The sequence below is a fragment of the Acinonyx jubatus genome, chromosome D4 (assembly GCF_027475565.1).
Source record: "Acinonyx jubatus isolate Ajub_Pintada_27869175 chromosome D4, VMU_Ajub_asm_v1.0, whole genome shotgun sequence".
In the NCBI taxonomy this organism is placed as follows: Eukaryota; Metazoa; Chordata; class Mammalia; order Carnivora; family Felidae; genus Acinonyx; species Acinonyx jubatus.
In genome coordinates this window covers 35,667,431-35,691,506 of record NC_069391.1, presented here as the reverse complement: position 1 = coordinate 35,691,506, position 24,076 = coordinate 35,667,431, and the positions used below count along the sequence as shown (strand labels likewise).

Genomic DNA, 24,076 nt, shown 5'->3' with positions numbered 1-24,076 from the left:
TTGAAAGTTTAAGATATGACGACAGAAATGAAAAGCTTAGTAGAAATGATTGAAAATGAAATTAAAGGAAAATCTTTCAAAAGTAGAACTTAAAGACAAAGAGATGCATAAATAGAAGAGAATGGGTAAGAAAGGTCCAACATACAAATAATAGAAGTTGCAGGAAGACAAAACAGAAGGAAGAAGGGAAGAAAGCATCAAAGAAATAATACAAGAAGAAATATTCCAGAACTGAAGGTTTCTAAGGTAGTAGAACTGAGTTTTTAAGAATGAAGGGGCTTAGCCAGGGTTTGGAAATGTGGATGAAAATAGATCTCCACAAAGTGGAATTTCAGAAAACTGGGGGAAAAGGGAATATCCAAAAAATATCTAGAGCCAAAAACAATCCCCAAAAGATCATAAACAAAGGCTTGGAATCGGAAAGACTTTGGATTTTTCATTAGTTATATAAGAAGTGAGAAGACCATGGAATAGTGTTTTCAAAACTGAAAATTATTATCATCCTAAAATTGTATATTCAGCCAAACCAGAATCAAGTGTGAGGATGAAATGCAGTCAGTCACCAGGCATGCAAGATCGCAAAAAATTTACCTCCCATCCGTCTACCTTCAGGAAGTTACTGGAGAATACATTGCACCCAAACAAGTGACCAAGAAAGAGGAATCCTTAGGATCTAGGAAACTGGGGACACATTGTAGAATAGAGGTGAAGGGAATCCCTAGACTGGCAGTTAAGTTGCAGGTTGAGAAAGAAGCCAGTCCAGAGTGGAGCATGGAATGCACACATCAGGTGGAATGTCTCCAAAATGGCAGCGGAGTGGGGGCCAGATCAGCTGGTATATGTGGACATGTTGAGGGGAGGTGAAGAGTGCTGGAGAGTGTGCAGATGAATTAGTAAGATGAATAACTGCCTCTTTTTTATTTAACTTCAGGAAAAACCAAGATATTAAAGAAGGAAATGCGAAGATAGTACCCTGCATGGTTTAAGTGCAATTCCATATTGGTTGTTAAGATGTTAGAATACCTATATACTCACTGGTAAAGAACTGCTACGAGTGCCCTCCCTGTAGCCCATTACCTCCCTTAGGTCCCGTGGGCACCTCCCTCCAGTCTCCCCTGGAACCCAGTGATTAAAAGGTTAATAATTGTCATGGCACAGGTCCCCCAGGACCCTACTCACTCTCAGCCTCTGTTCTAATTGCTTAGAGTCAGGGTACCAATTAAATATTTCGAACATTACCCTTACTTAGTTGTGAATACTATTTACATAATCATAGTAGTATAAATATTGATTTAACTAAAAATTGTCATAAAATTATAGTGGGAGGATACAGGAGGAAGAATGTATGGGGCAGGAAGGAAAGTTCTTATTTTCTATACTAGGAAATTCACAGATAATATCTGAAGCTGAAGAAAAATTTTAAAGCCATTTAAATTTAAATTAAATTATAAGCAACATAGAAACATAGACAAAATAGCTTAAAGTATTTAAAAGTGGTTCCCTCTGGGGAGTGGAAAGTGTGTGTGTGTGTGTGTGTCTGTGTCTGTCTGTCTGTGTGTGTATGAGAGAGTGAAGGAGACATGGTACAAGGGACGGTTATTTTTTCTGAATGGAAAAAAGTTAATGTAAAATAAAGCATTATTTCAAAAAACAACTTTAGTCTTGTAAACAACTTTGATTTTCTTTTTTCCAGTGGCAGTATGATCACCTCACAGCTACCTATCTTCTGCTGCTAGCCAAGAAGGCTCGGGGAAAACCAGTTCGTTTAAGGCTTCCTTCTTTTTCCTGTGGACAAGCCAGTGATACCCCGTTCACAAACACCAAGGTAAATGTTAGAACCTTTTGTGTGAACACCGACTGCTCTGGCCTCACGCCTGCTCCATTCATGAGTGGGTCCACCACTGGTGTCAAGGAGCCAGAGGCAAGACATTTTATGATTTAAATATTTTTGGTGAGGAAAATGGGACATTCAGAACTTGAACTCTAAAAATTTCAAAGTTAACATGGCATGGAAATAATCCTCTCTTCCCCTTTGTTTTTCACGAAAATAATTTTTGAGTGTTGTAGAAGAATTTTAAGTCACAGATAAGCTAAAGGAAAATAGAACTTATGCATAAACCTACTCCCTGTAGATAATATAGTTTTATTTGACTGTGACTTTCCATTCTTCTTTGGTGTGTTTGTTTATATAATTTATTTAAAAAAAATTTTATTTTAAATATTTAGTTTTGAGAGGCAAAGTGTGAGCGGGGGAGGGGCAGAGAGAGAGGGAGACACAGAATCTGAAGCAGGCTCCAGGCTCTGACCTATCAGCACAGAGTCTGACACGGGGCTTGAACTTATGAACCACAACACCATGGCCTGAGCCGAAGTTGGATGCTTAACTGACTGAGCCACCCAGGTGCCCCTATTTATATAATTTATGTATATAATTAATACAAGTGCTTTTAAAGGACACTTGTATTATTGGGTTGGGGATAAAAATTTTTAAAAATTATTGGGAGTAAGATTTCTGAAAATAGGATGTATTGTCTTTTATATGACATGAAATACTTTAATGAATATTTTGATACTCATTTATGTTGATGGTTTAGGTTTTTGTTTTGAGCAATAGTTATAGCTCATATAACTCAAATACCTTGTATGAATTTGTTGTGACCATATTTTTTCTACTTTTGTCCTTTTTGTTTCATTTTTCTTTGCATTAGTGTTTAGAATGATGGAGAAGCTTTACATTTTTGGAAGCACCATGTCATTCCTAAGAACTCCCATTAGTCTCTATCTTCTGAGTTTTTGTTACCTCCCATGGTTTAAAATACTGCCTTCCAAATCTTTTGCTGGATGGGTGTGGGAACTTTGGAATATAATCAGTCTGATTAATTTAGGTTGCAGTTTAAATTATTCTAACACTAGGAAATTGTACTTTTATTATTCTCAGAGAGAGAGGTAGTTAGCTCTCTTTATTTAATCCAGTATAGCCCAAATGACTATGTGTGAGGTGATTTTATTTCTCTGCCTCTCAAAATTATGTCAAAAGAAAAGCTACCCTTTTCATGATCTTGTGTTGAATCTCCCTCTGACCTCCCTGAATTCCTTTAATGTTTTATTTAGATCTCTCTCTCTCTTTTTTTTTTTAATGTTTATTTATTATTGAGAGACAGGGACACAGAGCGTGAGCAGGGGAGGGGTAGAGAGAGGGGGAGACATAGAATCTGAAGCAGGCTCCAGGCTCTGAGCTGTCAGCACAGAGCCTGATGCGGGGCTCGAACTCACAAACTGCAAGATCATGACCTGAGCCGAAGTCGGTCGCTTAACCAACTGAGCCACCCAGGCGCCCCTAGATCTCTCTTTATGGCACTTACGAATCATGTGCTACAGGTATAGGGAATCTTATGTCCCTTCCAGACCCTGTCAGTCTCTGCCTCTCTCCTTTCCTCCCTAGTTGGTCTTTTGGCCAAACTAAGCACTAAAAGTGCCAGGAGCTTTACTTAAAAGTGTACGGGTTTTTTTTTTTAAGTACCAGGAGCTACACTTAAAAGTGTAAAGGGATCTCTGAAGTGAAATAATGTCATTCCTGGGATGGTTTTCTAGTCTATTCTTGGAGAGTTTTGTTGGATTGGTGAATACACCATGCCCAGACAGATCTTTTGCCCATGGACTCCATGAGTTGTCCTGTCACTCATCCTGCCCACATTTCCAGACCCTTTAAACTTTCAGACTGAAGTGAAGATCTTGGGGTCAAAGAGAACACAAAATCATGAACTCTGTTTCTGATCAAGGTAATTGCAGAATGGCATTAGATAAGTCTGTACCTAGAATAAACTTCAGCAAAATTTTTACATTTATAACACCTTTGTTAACAGTTCTGAGATATTTTCCTAAGCCATTGAATTTTCTTACATCTGGATTGGCCCAATCTCAATTCATCTGCTTCTAAGAATTATGAAGTATTCAAGTATCTGGGAAGATACTTACTCTTCTCTTTCAACTAATGAGCATTGACCCTGATCATGTAATTATTTGGGCATTATTGAATCAATTTTTATGGTAGGTAGATATTTTAATAATAAGAAATAGTGTAGAAATAAAATTTTGGGTTATTTTCTGCTTTTTACGCAAATCATTAAAACTTGAAACATAGTTTCTTTGTACTGTTCTCCCCTTTGGTAGAATCACCCTTTTTTCTCTGAGGTGTTGTTTATAAAAAAGTAAGTAATCCTGAACTGCTAATCAGCAGATGGCATTTTCAGCAAGACAATAATACAGTCTGATCCAGGAATCAGATTGGTTAAAGATTTGGTTTGGCTAAAGATTGAGAGGTCAAGAGGGCGAAAGTAAGAGGAAGAGAAGGAGGGAGTGAGTTGGGAGGGTAGGTGAGAGCTAGATTGTAGAGAGCTTTGAAATGCCATGTCAGAAGGGTTAGACTTTATGCTATAGGTAATGGGAACCATTGATTTTTGAGCAAGATAGGATAAGTCACTTGACAGGACTGTAATTTTGAAAAATGTATTCAGTGGTATATAGACTTGTTCAGTTAGGGATGTGTGTGTGCTGTTACTCTCTATGGCAGTGCTCGGGATGGCCATCGTTCGTTACTTTTCTCCACTGAGCCTAGATTTAGCTTTAGTATTTTTCTCCGGCTAGCACTCCATGTAGCCAGTTCTAGTTGATGATAATTGGAGAACTCTGTCATCCCTGGTTGAGAGGGTAGAAACACTGGTGGCACAGACCATACTGTCTGTTTGAATAGTTCAGGTCTGAGAAGATGTGTCCTTGAATTAGAACAGTGGTAGTGGGACTGGAAAGTAAATGGTGACGTATGAGAAATTCAAGTAAAATTGTCTGGCTGGCTTAACTAGATGTTGAATTTCGGAAATGGAAGGAGGGAGAAATAAAAGATCCAATTACACTCCATAGTCTTAGAATTTAGGGTGTGTCTAGTATACCCTTAGTTTATGGAGGGGGGGGGAGATAAATGACTGTGGGGGTATTGTTAGCACAGGACCCCAAATACTCTGTCCCCAGCTGACCTGTCTTAAACCTAGTTTATTCCTACTGGGAAAAATTGCTACATATTCTGCATGTATTTGCAAAAAAAGAAACCTGTATTTCAAAGTCATTTCTTTTATGTTTTCTACTTTGTGACAGCGCTTTTTTTTTTTTTGAAACATTTATTTATTTTTTGAGAGACAGAGTGAGCAGGAGAGGGGCAGAGAGAGAGGGATTCACAGATTCCGAAGCTGGCTCCAGGCTTGAGCTGTGAGTACAGAGTCCAATGGGGGGCTTGAACTCACGAACCATGAGATCATGACCTGAGCCAAAGTCAGATGTTTAACTGACTGAGGCACCCAGGCACCCCAGAGCTTTTTTATTTGTAGATTTGCAGTCGAGTTGTTTCTCTGGTGTTATAGTGATTATCTGATAATAAAGCCAAATTTATCTTTGGCTAAAGAGTATATATGTAAACATGTTCCAAGACATGTTTGAGAGTCAGAGATTCTCCTCATAATTTGTGTTGGCATTTTTGACTTCCTGTTTCCTGTCCTGGACGGTGAGCTCCTTTAGTATACTATCTGATTTGTTTCTGCTTCCAGGGCCTTGCCCTGTGCCTCGAACATAATCTTTTAAAAATTGAACCATGATGGCGTTGTCTCTGAGTTCTTCTATTTTTTGAATAGTCAAAGAATCTGAGTCTAGAAGATATGACAACAAGTGATGAAAATGATGTGGCTGGATTGATAGACTATGACTGGTGTGGAGACAGTTCATCAATAGGTGTGACCACCCCACAAACACCACAGGTTGGTTATTTATTTTACTATTTAAAGCAGTGTATGTTGCCTAAATTATAAAAACATCTAGACTCTAATGTGAGTATGTGTAGTAAGTCTGTGTAATATACGGTATTGGGTGTGTGCTTGCAAATTTAATGAATTCCTAAGCCATTGAAGACATTAATGAGAGATTTGTTGGAATATGAACAAAAGGGAAGCCATTTATTTCCAAGTTGAACAAAGCCAATATTCCATTTTAGAGCACTGTTCCTCTTTTCGCTTGTCTTTTTTCCCCCTGCCCTCCCTTCCCCTCCCCCTCCCTCTTTCCAAAAATGACGTACAGCTTACATATAGTTAACTATTTGTTAACACTGTTTTAGTGTGCAGTTCTGTGTGTTTTGACAAATGCATACAGTCCTGTGACCACCATCAAAATCAAGAACAGTTCTGTTGCCCCCTCTCCTAGAGTCCCTCATTGTAGCCAACTCCCTATTCCCCCCCAACTCAGAGCAGCAACTGATCTGTTTTCTTCTCCTTTTGATAATCTTTTTTTTTTTTTAATCTTATTTGGCATTTGTTGAACTTATTGGATGTACAGTGAATGTTATTTCTCCACTCTCTCTGAGGGGGCCACGCAGAGTGCACTCTCTTTGACAGCAGTGAAATACAGGAGCAGGTGTGCATGTTTCTACTCAGGGAAGCTCACTAGAGACTTAGAATCCAAAGTTTTTACTGGGGCCGGTTACACAGGCTCTCTATGTTGGTGGAATTCGTCACAATCACAGAAATTCTAGACTTCTAGAAGAAAAGCTGTCGTTCATCATAAATCACACTGCTTGTAGTCTGTACAGTCTGGTACAGCAGGGTTTGGTGCTCCAGCCATACAAACAAACTTATCCCAACAATGTTGGGAATTTTCTAAAAGCTGGGTTACCCAGCTTCCATCCAGGACCTGCTAGGCTAACTCTTGTGTGCAGCAGGGCCCCTATTACATATATGTAAGAGTGCTATCACATATATACTTAGGAGTGGAATGAGTATCTTCAGCGTTAACAGATAATGCCAGTTTTTTCCCCAAAGTGGTTTTATTAAGTATACTTCAACCAGAAGTAGAAGACTGTTCCCATTGCTTTACATATTTATTAATACTTGATATTTTGGGCTATTTAATATTTTAATATTTAAATATTTTGTAATCTGGTGAGTATAAAGTTATATCTCCTACATTGAAAAGTTCATTCTTTCACCACCAGATCTACAGTGGTGCTTTGATCATATATCAAGTTGTCATAGGAGTGTATCTGTTTCTGGGCTATATTTTGTTTTATTGATTTTTTTTCACCACTACTACACATCTTAATTACTTTAATTTTGTAATAGTTCTTCTCTCTGGTTGGCCAATTCTTCTTTAAGAATGTCTTGGCTATTCTTGTCCCTTTGAATTTCCATATACATTTTAGAATCATTTGGACAAACTTCACATACACTCAAAAATTGAAATTGCATTGAATTTAAGATTCAACTTGGGAAAAGTTGAAATCTAGACCCTCAAATCCCCCTATCCATAAACATAGTATGTCTCTTCCTTTATTAGGTTTTAGTTAATTGCTTTTAATAAAGTTTTATAAATTTCCCCAGAAAGGTCTTATATTTTTATTAGATTTATTCCTAAATACTCTTATTTTTTTATTGCTGTTGGGAGTGGTAGGTTTTTTAAAATCACAGTTTTGTATCTGTTACTGGTGTATAGATATGAAATTGATTTTTGTGAATGATCTTATATTCAATCACTTTCCTAAACTCTTAAATTCTTATAATGTGTCTGTATATTTTTTTGAGTGTTCTGTGTACAAAAGTATATCATCTATGGGTGGCAGTTTTGTTTCTGCTTTCTAATTCTTTTATTAACATTTAAAAAATTTTTTTTTTTTTGAGTGATAGAGAGAGAGACTGTGAGTAGGAGAAGGGCAGAGAGAGAGGGAGACACAGAATCCAAGCAGGCTTCAGACTCTGAGCTGTCAGCACAGACCCTGATACGAGGCTCGAACTCATGAACCATGAGTTCATGACTTGAGCCAAAGTCAGATGCTTAACCAACTGAACCACCCAGGCACCCCTCTTCCTTTCTAATTCTTAAACCTTTAATATCTTTTGTTTTTTTTTTTTTTTATTACTGCACTTAGTAGACCTAGCAATATAGCAGACACTGTTTTTCCAAGTTGTAAAAAAGAATACTTCTTTTATCATTAAGTATGATGTATGTTCTCCCTCTCCCTCTTAAACCTTTCCCTTCCCACTCTCCCTCACTCTCCTTCTCCTTGTCAGCCTTCCTCTCTCTCCACTGCACCTCCCACCCTGTCTTTTTCAAGTTAAGACCTGTTTTTCATTTAGTTCTGGTTTGCTAAGATTTGTTTAAATTTTTCTTTTATAGTGTTTGTTTATTTTTGAGACACAGAGTGTGAGCAGGGGAGGGGCAGAGAGGGAGGGAGACATAGAATCTGAAGCAGGCTTCAGGCTCTGAGCTGTCAGCATAGAGCCTGACGCGGGACTTTGAACTCACCAATATGCGAGATCGTGACCTGAGCCTGTGTTGGACACTTAACCAACTGAGCCACCAGGCATCCATCCCTAAGATTTGTTTAAAGTCATGAATCTGTATTGTAGAAAATACCTATTGAGAAAATCATCTATTTTTGTTTCTTTCACTAGTTGATATAATTAACTACATTAAATAATGTAGTTTGTTATATGTTATATCAATAGTTATGATGTTAAGCCAGTCTTGTATTCTTTATATAAGCCCAGTTTACTATCTTTTTAATACACTGCTGGGGTTAGTTTGCTAATGTTTTGTTTAGAATTTTTGCTTCTTTGTTCTTAAATGAAAATGTCCTATAGTTTTCTGTCTCATATAAGTCTTTTTTTCTTTTGAAAATTTTAGTTTTATTATTACAGACATTATACATGGATACATTCATCTTGTAAAACATTTAGACAATATAGAACAATGTCAAATAATGCATGAAAGTCTTTCTTCTCCTCTACTTGCATTCTGTTCCATCCATCCATCTGATTTTGGTATTGTGATTATAGTAGTCTTCTAAAATGAATTGGGATGTGTTCCTTTTTTATTCTCTGGAATGGTTTTTAAGAGCTAGGATTGTATTTTCCTTGAATGCACATAGGACCATGCAGAAAGTATGAATTTGGTCCCTAAACTTATGTGAAATTGCAAATTATTAAAGGAGAATTTTGCTTCTCCAGAGTTAAGCCTAGGACAGACAACATTGTTGTGCTGTCCTCTTTACAGGGCGGATTTATATTTAATTCACAGTTTGATTTTAGATTTTTTATTTTATTTTATTTTATTTTTTTATTTTTTTCAATATATGAAATTTATTGTCATATTGGTTTCCATACAACACCCAGTGCTCATCCCAAAAGGTGCCCTCCTCAATACCCATCACCCACCCTCCCCTTCCTCCCACCCCCCATCAATCCTCAGTTTGTTCTCAGTTTTTAAGAGTCTTTTATGCTTTGGCTCTCTCCCCCTCTAACCTCTTTTTTTTTTTTTTCCTTCCCCTCCCCCATGGGTTTCTGTTAGGTTTCTCAGGATCCACATAAGAGTGAAAACATATGGTATCTGTCTTTCTCTGTATGGCTTATTTCACTTAGCATCACACTCTCCAGTTCCATCCACGTTGCTACAAAGGGCCATATTTCGTTCTTTCTCATTGCCACGTAGTACTCCATTGTGTATATAAACCACAATTTCTTTATCCATTCATCAGTTGATGGACATTTAGGCTCTTTCCATAATTTGACTGTTGTTGAGAGTGCTGCTATAAACATTGGGGTACAAGTGCCCCTATGCATCAGTACTCCTGTATCCCTTGGGTAAATTCCGAGCAGTGCTATTGCTGGGTCATAGGGTAGGTCTATTTTTAATTTTCTGAGGAACCTCCACACTGTTTTCCAGGGTGGCTGCACCAGTTTTCATTCCCACCAACAGTGCAAGAGGGTTCCTGTTTCTCCACATCCTCTCCAGCATATATAGTCTCCTGATTTGTTCATTTTGGCCACTCTGACTGGCGTGAGGTGATACCTGAGTGTGGTTTTGATTTGTATTTCCCTGATGAGGAGCGACGTTGAGCATTTTCATGTGCCTGTTGGCCATCCGGATGTCTTCTTTAGAGAAGTGTCTATTCATGTTTTCTGCCCTGATTTTAGATTTTTTAAAATAATTTTTTTAATGTTTAATTAATTAATTAATTATTATTTTTAATGTTTATTTATTTTTGAGACAGTGCAAGCAGCGGAGGGGCAGACAGTGGGAGACACAGAATCTGAAGCAGGCTCCAGGCTGTGAGCTCTCAGCCCAGAGCCTGATGCGGGGCTCGAACTCACAAACCGCGAGATCATGACCTGAGATGAAGTTGGACGCTTAACCGACTGAGCCACTCAGTCACCCCAATGTTTATTTATTTTTGAGAGAGAGGGAGAGAGAGAGAGGAAGAGTGGGAGGGGAAGAGAGAGAGGGAGACACAGAATCTGAAGCAGACTTCAGGCTCTGCACTGTTAGCACAAAGCCTGATGTGGGGCTCGAACCCATGAACCATGAGATCATGACCTGAGCCAAAGTCAGAGGCTTAACTGACTGAGCCACCCTGGTGCCCTAGTTTTGTTTTGTTTTTTAAGTCTATTTGTTTTGGAGAGAGAGAAACCACAAGTGGGGGAGGGGCAGAGAGAGGGAGAGAGAGAATCCCAAGCAGGTTGTGTCCTATCAGCAGGGAGCCTGACAAAGGCTTGTCGTGATCGTGGGGCAACCGTGAGATCAAGACCTGAGCTGAAGTAGGATGCTTCACTGACCGAGCCACCCCACCCGCCTTTCATTTTAGTTATAGCCCCCTCTGGCTTTTCATGAGCACTTTGGTTCTAACTTACCACCTTGCATAGGCCTAAGGCTTCCATGGCTGTTAACGTCCATGCTGCCGGTTATCTGAGGTGGTAGGTAGATGGCCTTAGAGCAATGGACAGCTTCAGCCTTTATTATATCTCTGGATTCGTGCTCCTCTTCTTTAGCCTCTGAGGATTTTCCTTACTTTTTTGCAAGCTCAACCATAAATCCAAAATGATTAAAAAATATTTTGTGTGCAACATTTCTGTTAAGAGTATTTTAACATGGTTTTTCTGCTGTAATCACTAAACACTTAGTTTTTGGTACACATTAGAGACAAACCATGGGAATCTAGGCATGGGAAACAATTCCTCAGGGATTTAATTGTGACCATTCTCAGTATTGCCTGAGATCTGGGTGTGTTTGATTTAACACTCAGCCTAAAACATGTTGAAAATGATCTGTCAGTAGAACAGACTAAAGTGATCTACGTGTACTAAAGAGAATTGAATATACATTTTTAAATTTCCTGGTATTGCCAATAATATCCTTTTGAGAGTATTTCATTTTAGTAAAAATGGTGCATGGTAATTTGCAAATGATTAAGGCATGTTGTAGAGAAATTGACTTTTCTTCTTCTTCATTGTGCTTTATCCAGTAACTTTTTTTTTTTTCCAGTTTGCCAAGCATTGGACAGAATCAAATGGTCTGGAATCTAAATCATTAACTCCAGTATTATGCAGAGCATCTGCCAATAAATTAAAGAACAAAGAGAATGTATATACACCTAAGTCTGCTGTAAAGAATGATGAGTGCTTTGTATTTCCTGAGCCAAAGACTCCAGTTAATAAGAACCAGCATAAGAGAGAAATACTCTCCACACCAAATCATTACACTACACCCTCAAAAGGTATTTGCTATACGTACTGATCAGGGTAAAGTACCTTCAAATTCTATTCTTACCATCTAAGCACATAATAGGTCGGAAATGGCTAGCATTGCCCTCAGGAATTTATGCTTTTTTTTATCCTATATTATTTGCATTGGTTGAAATGAAAGCATATTAGTCAAATTCTATTGATATTTTTTCTCTTTTTCACATATGTAAAGTTGAAGTACAGCATCATAGAATATCAAAGCCGAAAGGCAAGTTAGAGCTCATTTCATCCACCTGTTTTTTTCACAGCTGAAGAACACAAGGCTCAGACGAGTGATTTGCCCAAGGTCATATATCCAGATTTAGACTTTGTTTTCTCCTTTGCCCCCACTTATGGTGACTAAAACTGAAGTCTCTGCTGAGCCCTGAGATCTCACTCATCTGGATCTCTAGTTCTGGTATCTGATCCTGCTCTTGCTCATATTTCAGAAGCACTCATAGTCATGTCCTTCTAGAGATCTAGATCTGCGTCCAGATATTACAACTTTCTCATTGCCCTTGGTTTCCTTATCAGCTCAGTCTTCACCAATTATTTAAGTGGTTTCTTTTATGACACCTCAGTGTTTTCTTGCTGGCCTCATTTGGGCACATTCTATTTTGTCAGTTCCTAGAACTGAACCCAGTTTTCTAGTGCTGGTCTCATCAGGATAAGACTGTAAGCATCATGAGAGTAGAGATTCTGTCTGCCATTTTTGCAACATGGCATAGTATATGGTAGGGGTCGTCTTTATTGTCTGGTACTTAGTAGGTGCCCAGTGCCTGGTATATAGTGGGGCCATATCTGTTGAAAGAAAGAATGAATTAGAGCCTGAAGGGGTTTTATTTATTGTGATCTAGTCTATGTCACTTTTTAAAAAAATTGTTATTTTTAGAGAGCGTGAGCGTGAGTGGGGGAGAGGGGCAGAGGGAGAGAGGGAGAGGGAGAGAGAGAGAGAGAGAGAGAGAATGAATCTTAAGCAGGCTCCACGTTCAGCATGGAGCCTGACACAGGGCTCGTTCCCACGACCCTGGGATCATGAACTGAGCCCAAATCAAGAGTCGGATGCTCAACTGACTGAGCCACCTAGGTGCCCCCAAGTCACTTTTTAAAATGACTCCTAAACCTTTTTGGCCTTTTTTTCTAGCAATTGTAACCTACTCTTGTTTTATGTTAAGAGCCTAATGAACCCAAACTCCAAGACCTTGCCATGTGAAGTACTGCTAAATCATGTCCTGCCATTGTGCTTCTAATTTGCTAATGGGCCTGATAGCCAGTTCCAGAGCTCTACTTCTTGTAAAGATATTATGATCAACTTTGTCAGAATATTTACTGGAAGTTCTGTTATTCTGTTAACTGCATTATCTCGTTCATCAGCTCAAACAACACTTTCCCCAGAATTGTGAAGCTAGCTAGTTTGGTGTGATAAGCATGTATAGCTGCCTGGGGTTGTTATGAGGGTTCAGTGAGGTAACGTTTGGATACTAAGGTCAGATGTTACTAGTAGTAGCTGCTATTGCATTTTTTTCCTAATGGGGTATTTCTCTTCTGTTACTTGTTAATATAGCTACAGTATTGTTTGTGAATCGGGGTTGGGTAGGGAGATAAGATGGACTTTAACTCATTGAGGGCTTTTTTTTTTTTAAATTTTAAATGTTAATTTATTTTTGAGAGAGACAGAGACAGACTGTGAGTGGATTAGGGGCAGAGAGAGAGGGAAACACAGAATCCGAAGCAGGCTCCAGGCTCCGAGCTGTCAGCACAGAGCCCGATGCGGGGTTCAAACCCACGAGCTGTGAGATCATGACCTGAGCTGAAGTCGGAGGCTCAATAGACTGAGCCACCCAGGCGCCCCAGAGGGCTTTTTTTTTTTTTTTAAGCCTTTGATGCTTATAGTTCCTTCTATTATTGAGTATGTGTTTTTAACTTAAAAAAATTTTTTTTTAAATGTTTATCTTTGAGAGAGAGAGACAGACAGAGTGTGAGCGGGGGAGGGACAGAGAAAGAGAGAGGGAGACACAGAATCTGAAGCAGGCTTCAGGCTCTGAGCTGTCCGCACAGAGCCCGACACGGGGCTTGAACCCACAAACCACGAGATTATGATCTGGGCTGAAGTTGGATACTTAACCAACTTAGCCACCCAAGCGCCCTGTGTGTTTTAACTTTTTATGTAATTCTGAAAGTTTTGAAACATGGATAGTTTGGAGTTTATAATCTTAATGTATCATCAGTTTGCATAGAAAACTTCCTCTCAGTTTGTGAGAAAGATTGTGTTGGTCTAAAGTTATTATTGGCTATTTTTCTTTAAACATAAGAGCCACCTACAGAAGCTACTGGCTAAAGCCCCGATTGATAGCTTCCATTAGTGCTGTGTACTTTACTTTCTTTCATCTGAGTCATTTTTCACATAAGCATTAATCACTTAACCTGGTACAATACAGTCAGCAATACTTCATCAACGAGTAACTGTGTATAATAGTAGATACTCCTTGTATACAAAGATGAAAATATTTTCAGAGATATTATTTTCTTGTTCTCATGGAACCAGTGAAAATAGTCCTGATAGTCATAAACAAAACAAAACAAAATATTTAATTTCATCTTAAAAACTTGATATCATATGCTTGTTATAAAGTGTTGTTCCCTCTAAAGGGTATGCAACTTTTAGATCATAAACAAAAAGTTAACTAAATAGTGGTAACCAGATTTGTTATTGTGAATTTGTCACAAATTATCTGGATACAAATACCCTACTAGAATGAAACACAAAATTCTAGAATAGAATTTATATTCTAGAATAGAAAAATAACAAAAGCTCACACTGTTTAAAGCTTTTGTCAAGCCTTCACGGGGACTGTTCTCTTTGCCTAACAGGAGTTGAGTAGGGCAAAGAATTGAATGAATACCTCTCAATACTATTTTCAATTAAAAGCACAAATTGGATCCTTGTATAAATACAGATTGACTTTTGTTTATAGAAAGGAGAATCAGTAGTCATAAAATCTGTATTTATATGATCTATTTAAATTTGTCATATAATATTTATAATAAAATTTTAATCATGGACTCGGTTTTGTAGTGAAGGAAAAGAAGAGCCACACATGCAAAGCCAAAATGATTTTGTTTTTATTATAAATCACATGGAAATAATTCTTTAAATAAGTAGAGCCTTAACACCACTGGCCAAGTGATTACAGTATTTTTGAGTCAATGAATAAGTGATGTATGCATTATTGACAGAAATTTTGAAACCATGTCAGCTACATATGGTTTGTGTTTGTTGTTTTTCTAATAGCCAGAAACCAGTGCCTGAAAGAAACTCCAGTTAAAATGCCAATAAATTCAGCAGGAACAGAGAAGTTAGTGACAGGTGTCATTAGCCCTGAGAGGCGGTAAGTGTTCTGTTTTTTAGATTCTTTGATCTTTAGTATATGTAGCCAGATTTTCTTTTTTCACGTATGATCAGCCTGATTAAGGTAACAAGCCATTGTGTAAATTATGTCGGAGACTGCAGAAATGTCTAGCTGAATGTGGATGGTCTGTGGCCATTACTGTAGCTGTTGTTGCTGCCTTCCTCATGGGGAAGAAATCTGAAACTCTTCAGCAGTAGGACTGGCATCTTAATTTACAGCAGCTTGGGAAGACAGTGCTCTGGCCCCATCCACATAGTCCCCTTTCTGAGGCCCATCTTTTCTGATGCTTCTCCCGGTAGAGTGTAGACATCCACTGATAGCAGTTCTTCATATAGTAAAGATACCAACTGGTGTGTCAAAGAAAACTCATCCCTCTTGTATGGACATGGACAGTTTGGCAGCATTGGCGTCCCTTCATTGTCTTTATTTTTTAATTTTAAAAAATGTTTATATTATTTATTTAAGTAATCCCTGCGTCCTGTGTGGGGCTCAAACTCATGACCCTGAAATCAAGAGTTGCATGCTCCTCTGAGCGAGCCAGCCAGACACCCCTCATCGTCTATAATAGCTATTTTTTATTTTTATTTTTAAATGTTTTTAAAGTTTATTTTGAGAGAAAGATAGTGTAGGCACATGAACAGGGACAGGGGCAGGGAAGAGAGAGAGGGAGAGAGAATCCCAAGCAGGCTCCACACTGTCAGCACAGAGCATGACATGGGGCATGATCAGACACTTAACCAACTGAGTCACCAAGGCACCCCTATAATAGCTATTTTTTATTTATTAAAAAAATTTTTTAATGTTTATTTATTTTTGAGAGAGAGAGAGACTGAGTGTGAACAGGTGAGGGGCAGAGAGAGAGAGGGAGACACAGAATCTGAAGCAGGCTCCAGGCTCTGAACTGTCAGCACAAAGCCCGATGTGGGGCTCAAACCCACAAACTGCAAGATCATGACCTGAGTGAAAGTCGGATGCTTAACCGACAGAGCCACCCAGGCACCCCAGTGTAATAGCTATTTTTTAAAGCAGGATCCATTTTGAGGGCAGTTGAGGAAATTAGACTGTGAACTAGATATTAGACAGTGCTGTGGCATTATTATCAATTGTCTTGATGGTATTGTGGTTATGTAGAAAATGTCGTTATTTGTTGGGTATGTGTGCTTAAGTGTTTCAGAGTGAAGTCTCATGGTATCTTCAGATGGGTTACCTTTAGATGGTTCAGCAAAGATGTGCATATATTTAATGTATTCATTTATATATGTAGAGAAGGCAAATGTGGTTAGACATTAACAACTGTTGAATCTAAGAGGATATATATATGGGGTTCATTGTACTCTTCACCCAACTTTTCTGTATATTTTTTTTTAAAAAGCTAGGGGAAAAATAGTTTTGCCAAGGGGCAGTTGGCTGAGGGGAGGGGTGATGGCTGTGTTCCAGTGGGAGATGGCTTTTGTGCTTCCTGAGTAGTGAGCTGGACTGGCCTTGGCATTCGCCTTGGCATACTTGAACGGCTTGTGACAGCCCCGACTGGCAGGAGGCCCAGTTTTACTCATGGATTTTTTTTCTTTTTAAGATGTCGCTCAGTGGAACTGGATCTCAACCAAGCACACGTAGAGGATACTCCAAAAAGAAAAGGAACCAAAGTGTTTGGGAGCCTTGAAAGGGGGTTGGATAAGGTTATCACTGTGCTTACCAGGAGCAGAAGGAAGGGCTCTGCCAAAGATGGGCCAAGAAGACTAAAGGTAAGTGCACTGGAATTGTTTAGTATGGATTTCAGAAGCTGGCTGCTAACCAGACTATTTTTCTTTTCCAAGAGAAGTACTGAATGAATGAACGAATGAATGAATGATTTTTTATTTTATGTGTTTTGATGCAGTGGGCTTTGAGAATGCAGAGGTAAATTATACAAACTTGCTCTTTCCAAGGAGCGAATAACTATAATCCAAATATTCAAGTGGAGAGATTAATCACAGCGGCAATATGGAGGCAGGGAAACATGGGGCATATGGAGGAACTGAGAGCTGCCTTAAGGATGGGGACTTGAGCTTAATTGTCATATCTCTGGCATGTAGAAGAGTCTCTGACACATGGATATCTCTGTAGGCCCTCACAAAATATTTGAATGCATGGGAAGTGAATTTGAACTTTGAGTGTGGTGTATGTGAAGAAAATACTGAGCAGCACACTGGGAAGGTAGGCTGAGAGGTCCTCACAGGCCTAAGAGGTTTGGAACTTTGATAGTCCTGTCATGCTTTCAAAAGGCTTAATGTGTCAGTGGTATGGGCAATATGTTCAATGGGGAAAGGAAAGGAAAAAGAAGTGATTAGTAGATATAAAATACTTCTTACTCCCTTGGATTCTCTCTGAGCATTCCTTCAAACATCTAATGAATGACATTTTTGTTTGGGGGAAGTAAGAGGTAAAGGTATAAATAAGACTCCACTTGGAAATGACATAGTCCATGTCATTGAGGATCTCATAGAGTGGCAGTGAAGACAGGCAGGGATATTACTCTGTGCTGTAATAAAAACATGTTCCAAGAGGAGGGAAGTGGAGATGGTAGTGTTCTCTGTGATTTGGGGACTGGGTCTTTTCAGGTTTTGCACTGAGACTCTCATTTGGGACAAATCTGGGCCTGTTTGGGGAAGGAAAATGATGAGCTGTTGGATAGAAGTGTGCTTCCGGGGAGAATATTCAGATATGTCCTGTTTTAAAGTGGAAGAAGATAGGACTTATCCATTAATATCTGTTGCCTGTTGAATTTGTATAATGTACTGAAAAGTTTTGCATATGGCTGTTTATTAGGTATATTTTGTTCTTTTGTTCTAAGATTTCTGTAGATGGAGACAGTTATGAAATATTTCAAACACTGACATTGGGATCAAGAACACCATAGTGCTGGGGCGCCAGGGTGCCTTGGTTGGTTAAGTGTCCGACTTCAGCTCAGGTCATAATCTCATGGTTCATGGGTTCGAGCCCCACATTGGGCTCTGTGCTGACAGCTCAGAGCTTGGAGCCTGCTTCAGATTCCATGTCTCCCTCTCTCTCTGCCCCTCCCCTGCTTGCGCTCTGTCTCTTTCTCAAACGTGAATAAACGTTAAAAAAAAAAATTAAGAAAACCATAATGCCATTTTCCTGAAAAACATTAGATAAAGAAAATTAAGGAAACATGTCCAATCATATACATTATTGAGAAGCTAAGCAGTTGTCAAATACTAGTGGATAATACCCTAAAAATGTTCACCTGTGTAAATTGGTTGGCCCCTGAATGCATTTTCCAGTAGGAACTGCTAAGATGTTAGTTGATTTTCTAGGGATTCTCCACTACTTTCCGGATGTAGGAGAAAACACACAGATTGGGAATGAGAAGACCTGAGTTCTAGCTTCAGCTTCGTACTTTGTAGCTTGGATAAGTCGTTTTATCCCTGCCTGCCTCAATTTCCTTATTTGTAAAAACTGGAGATAATTTCTACCCCAGCACCTTCATAGAGCCGGGATGCATAAACAAAGCTGCCTCTGTGAAATATACGTGAATGCTCTATTATATAAGGTATTCCAGTTTTTTTAAAATTTTTATTACTGAAGTATAGTTGACATACCATGTTACATTAGTTTCATGTGTACAACATAGTGACTTCATGATTGTGTACATTATGCAGTGCTCACCATGATGAGTGTGGTTATCATCTGGCACTATACTATGTTATTAAAATGTTTTTGACTGTATTCCTTATGCTGTACTTTTCAGAGAGAGAGCATATGCACAAGTGGGGAAATAGGGCAGAGAGAGAGAGAGAGACAGAGAGAGAGAGAGAGAGAGAGAGAGAGAGAGAGAAAGAGAATCTTAAGTAGGCTTCATGCTTAGTGTGGAGTCTGATATGGGGCTCTATCCCACAACCCTGGCATCATGCTTGAACCTAAATCAAGAGTCAGATGCTCAACTGACTGAGCCACCCAGGCATACCACAGGTGTTCCAGTGTTGAGTGAAATTATCATCCATGTTGAGCATTTTTAACCCCAATGTAGCAGAACCATAGTCCTCATTAACACACATCTAACATCAGAAACTTGATCTAACTTTGGATCTGTAACCCTTTTAAATGGTTTAAGTTTTTGCAGAACTGCAGGCCTCGCTTTAGGAAATTTGTTTCATTTTTTCTACCTACTTCTTTTTATTTTTTAATGTTTATTTATTCATTTTTGAGAGAGAGAAAGAGAGGCACAAGTGGGAGAGGAGCAGAGAGAGAGAGAGGGAAACAGAATCTGAAGCAGGCTCTGAGCTGTCAGCACAGAGCCTGACACGGGGCTCAAACCCACAAACCGCGAGAGATCATGACCTGAGGCAAAGTCAGACTCTTAACCCGACTGAGCCACCCAGGCACCCTTCTACCTATTTCTCACGTTAAAAAATTATAAACTTAGAAAAGTTAGAAGGATGGTACAAAGAACACCTTAGTTTGTTAAGATGAAGATCACGTATAGTTAAGCCTCTTGTAGGCTTTTTACAGATTGTTGAAAAAATCTGAAATTTGAACAGATAAATTAGGATTAATTTTTTTAAATGTGTATTTATTTATTTTGAGAGAGAGAGAGAGAGAGTGAGCATGTGCACAAATGGGAGGGGCAGAGACAGAGGGAGAGAGAGAATCCCAAGCAGGCTCCATGCTGACAGTGTAGAGTCTGACATGGGGCTCGATCTCACAAACCATGAGATCATCACCTGAGCCGAAATCAAGAGTTGGATGGCACCCAGGCGCCCCAGATTAATTCTTTATTTTACACAAGGAATCACTTAAATTGTATTTGGAAGTGTTCTGTTTATTATCTTGACAAAGCCAATTTAGTTTGGTGAAACAGCCCTGGATGGGGACCCAGCAGACAGAGAGGGTCCTTGTCATAGCTGTGCCACTTGTTCCTTTTATAACTTGAAGCTGGGTCCCTGAACTCTGGTCATTGAACACTAACCTGCAGATGGGCATATCATCTGCACTGCTATTTATCTGGTATTTTCTTTATACTGACTCTTAAAAAAAAAAAAAGATTTATAGAGGTATAATTGACCTAAATAAATGACCTGTACCTCTTAAAAAGGTGTGATTAATGTACTTTGGCATTATATAGACACCTGTGAAACTGTCAACACAATCAGGAGGACTAGCTTTTTAAAATCTTAAGTCTATTTATTTAAAAGTTTATTTATTTATTTTGAGAGTGAACGAGTGAGTGCAAACAGAGGGGCAGAAAGAGAGGTGAACAGAGGACCTGAAGTGGGCTGTGTACTGACAGCAGAGAGCCCAATGTGTGGGCTCAAACTCATGAACTGTTAGACCATGACCTGAGCTGAAGTTGGACTCAAAATTTTAATTTTTTTTTACATTTATTTTTGAGAGAGAGAGATTGAGAGAGAGAGAGAGAGAGAGAGAGAGAGAGAGAGAGAGACAGTGCGAGTAGGGGAGTGGCAGATAGAGAAGGAGACACACAATCAGAAATAAGCTCCAGGCTCCGAGCTGTCAGCACGGAGCCTGATGTCGGGCTTGAACCCGTGAACTGTGAGATCATGACCTGAACTGAAGTCAGACTCTTAACTGACTGAGCTACCCAGGTGTCTGATCTTAAGTTTACTTTTAAAGAAACTGTATGTTACTAGTTTTTGCTGATTATGTTTTTCTAAATCAGATTGGAACAAATATATAAATACTAAATAAAAATACAGTTAACCCTTGAATGACATGGGTTTGAACTGCATGGGTCATTTACATGTATATTGTTTTAAACAGGTATATTGGGAAAATTTGGGGGGACTTGCAACAATTTGGAAAAACTCAAAAACGGCGTGGCCTAGAAATATCAAAAAAATTAAGAAAAAGATATGTAGATATTAGTCTATTTGATCATTTACCCTACCATAAGATATAAACAGATATAAAAAGTTAAAATTTATCAAAACTTATGCACACAAACACGTACTGTACATGGTGCCATTCACAGTTGAGAGAAATGTAAACAAACTTAAAGATGCAGTATTAAATCATAACTGCATAAAATCAACTGTAATACATGCTTTACTACTGTAATAATTTCGTAGCTATTCTTCTGTTGCTCTTGCGGTGAGCTTGTGTTATGAGTATCTGCTTAAAAACGCTGTGTGATGCTAATCGTCTCCACGTGAGCAATTGGTCCCTTCAGTGAATTGCATATCACAGTCAAAAATGATCTTTTGTGGTTCTTGCATATTTTTCACTTTTAAATACGTTTAAATCGTATAAATCACATGTAGCTCAATGCCATACACCTTGAGTAACACCAGGGGACCTGTATGAAGTGCCAGTAGTGATGCTGGATGTGCTCCCGAGAAGCAGAGAGAAGTCATGACTTTACAATAAAAAGTTGAATTGCTTGATATGTACCATAGATTGATGTCTGTGGCTGCGGTTGCCCACCATTTCCAGATAAATGAATCCATTGTTTAAAAAAAAGAAAAGGGAAACTCATGAAGCCATTGTGGCAGCTATGCCAACAGGCACAAAAACCTTGCATTTTTTGCGAAATACTTTTTTTTAATCTCGTATTGAAAATGCAGCTTTAACGTGGGTGTAGGTTTGCTGTAAGAAGGGCATACCTATAAGCTTTATATGATTTGAGAAAAGATGAAGTCATGTTATGACTACTTAAAGCAAAAAGAAGGTGAGGTATCTAAAGCTGGAGAATTTAATGCCAGCAAAGCATGGTTTGATGATTTTAGAAAGAGATTTGGTTTAAAAATGTTAAGATAAGGGGCGCCTGGGTGGCTCAGTCGGTTGAGTGTCGGCTTGGGTCATGATCTCGCAGTTGACTAGTTCGAGCCCCGCATTGGGCTCTGTGCTGACAGCTCAGAGCCTGGAGCCTGCTTCGGATTCTGTGTCTCCCTCTCTGTCTGCCTCTCCCCCGCTCATGCTCTGTCTCTCTCTGTCTCAAAAGTAAAGATAAACATTAAAAAAAAAAAGTTAAGATAACAAGAGAATCAACTTCTGCTGACCAAGAGGCAGTAGATACTGGTTCCCAGATGCCATTAAGAAAATCATTGAGGAAAAAGAATATCTTCCTGAACAGCAGACAAAATTACCCTATTCCGGAAAAAAAAAAATGCCACAAAAGACATTGACTAGTAAGGAAGAAAAAGAAGCATTAGCCTTTAAGGCAGGAAGGGATAGGCTAGCTCTACTATTCTATGCAAATGCAGTTGGGTTTATGATCAGCACTGCCCTTGTCTTATAAAGCTGCTAACCCCTGAGTCTTGAAGGGAAAATATGACCATCAACTGCCAGTCTTTTGATTGTACAAGAAGGTATAGACAATGAGAATTCTCTTTCTGGATAGATTTCATCAATGAAGTCAAAAAGTACCTTGCCAGTAAGGGACTGCCTTAATTTTTTTATTTCATTTTATTTCTTTTTAGAGAGAGGGCAGGGGAGAGGGGCAGAAGGAGAGAGAGAGAGGGAGAGAGGGAGGAAGGAAGGATCGATCTTAGGTAGGCTCCATGCTCAGTGCAGAGCTGAACGTGAGGCTCCATCTCACCACCGTGAGATGATGACCTGAGCCGAAATCAAGAATCCGAATCAGATGCTTAACCGACCGAATCACCTAGGTGCCCAAGGACTGCCTTTTAAAGTTCTTTTGAACAAACTGAGGGTTGATGGCGGGTGGGAGGGAGGGGAGGGTGAGTGATGGTATTGAAGAGGGCAACTTTTGGGATGAGCACTGGGTGTTGTATGGAAACCAATTTGACAATAAATTTCATATATTAAAAAAAAAACAAAAAAAACCCCCCAAAAACCAAAAAAACAACAACAAAAAAAATTCTTTTGATATTGGACAATGCCACTGACCACCCAGAATCCTATGAGATCAACACTGAAGGTGTCGAAGTGGTGTGCTTGTCCCCAGACATGGCATCTCTAATTCATCCCCTAGAAGAGGGGGTCATAAGGACCTTTAAGGCTCATTACACACAGTACTATGGAAAGGGTTGTCAGCATTATGGAAGAGAATGTCATGAAGGTCTAGAAGGATTACATCATTGAAGATGCCATTGTTGTAACAGAAAAATCATGAAAGCCTAAGCCTAAAACAAATTTCTGCTGGAGAAAACTGTCCACATGTTGTGCATAACTTCACAGGGTTTACGGCAGAGCCAAACAGAGAAATTATGAAAGAGTTTGTGGATATGGCAAAAAAGGGTGTTTATGGGGCTTCAAGATATGGGGAGAAAGTCAAGAGCTGATAGACACCACGCCAGAAGAATTAACAGAAGATAAGTTGATGGAGATAAGTGATCTGAACCAGTGACACGATGAGGAAGAACATGTAGAAGAAGCAGTGCTAGAAACCAAATTGACATTAGACAAACTGGCAAAAGGGTTTTGATAATTCAGGACTACTTTTTACCTCTTTTATGACATGGAGCCTTTTATGATATGGGCACTGAAACTGAAGCAAATGATAGGAGGAGGATTGGTACTGGACAGAAACATTTTTTAGAAAAATGAAAAAGCATGAAGTCAGACAAATTGCGACCTATTTCCAGGAAGTTCCACCAAGTGTGCCTGCCCCTTCTCATCCCCTTCTACCTCTTCCACCTCTGCCACCCTGAGACAGCAAGAACAACCTCTCCTCCTCAGCCGACTCAACATGAAAAAGAGGAGGATGAAGGACTTTATGATGATCCACTTCTACCTGATGAGCAGTAAATAATCACCATGGCATACACTTAATAAACTTACCTGTGGTGTATGTGTGTGAGTGTCATGTGAACGTGTAGTAACTGTATGACAAGAGCCACAGGAGACGTTTTTGTGCCATCATCATCATTACCTAAGTGTTCCTCATGTAGAACCTTGTGTGCAAGACTCATATGGAAGTGGATAGCCTATCTTTACTTAGACACAAGGTGAGTGGTATTTAATATAAAATTAATAATGTGTTAGTTTTCTTACTGTTTCATGACTTTGTTTTCAAAGAATAACATTACTGTACAGTATGCTTCTCTTGTCTTTGGAGAAACTGCTTATCAGCCTATCATCACCAGTAGGTGTTTTTAA

General features: G+C 39.1%; 1 protein-coding gene across 3 annotated transcripts in view; it reads left to right on the top strand.

Moving 5' to 3' along the window:
* The window catches only part of MELK (maternal embryonic leucine zipper kinase), a 214,689-nt gene that overhangs the window by 60,844 nt on the left and 129,769 nt on the right, over nt 1–24,076 (top strand). For all 3 annotated transcript variants that reach the window (XR_008291115.1, XM_027039452.2, XM_015079477.3), the window contains exons 12-16: nt 1,694–1,825; nt 5,679–5,801; nt 11,350–11,581; nt 14,881–14,977; nt 16,572–16,740. Coding sequence is in view for 2 of the 3 variants with exons in the window: in XM_027039452.2 (XP_026895253.2) it covers nt 1,694–1,825; nt 5,679–5,801; nt 11,350–11,581; nt 14,881–14,977; nt 16,572–16,740 (753 nt within the window). In the remaining variant the exon portion in view is untranslated. The remainder of the gene's footprint in view (nt 1–1,693; nt 1,826–5,678; nt 5,802–11,349; nt 11,582–14,880; nt 14,978–16,571; nt 16,741–24,076) is intronic.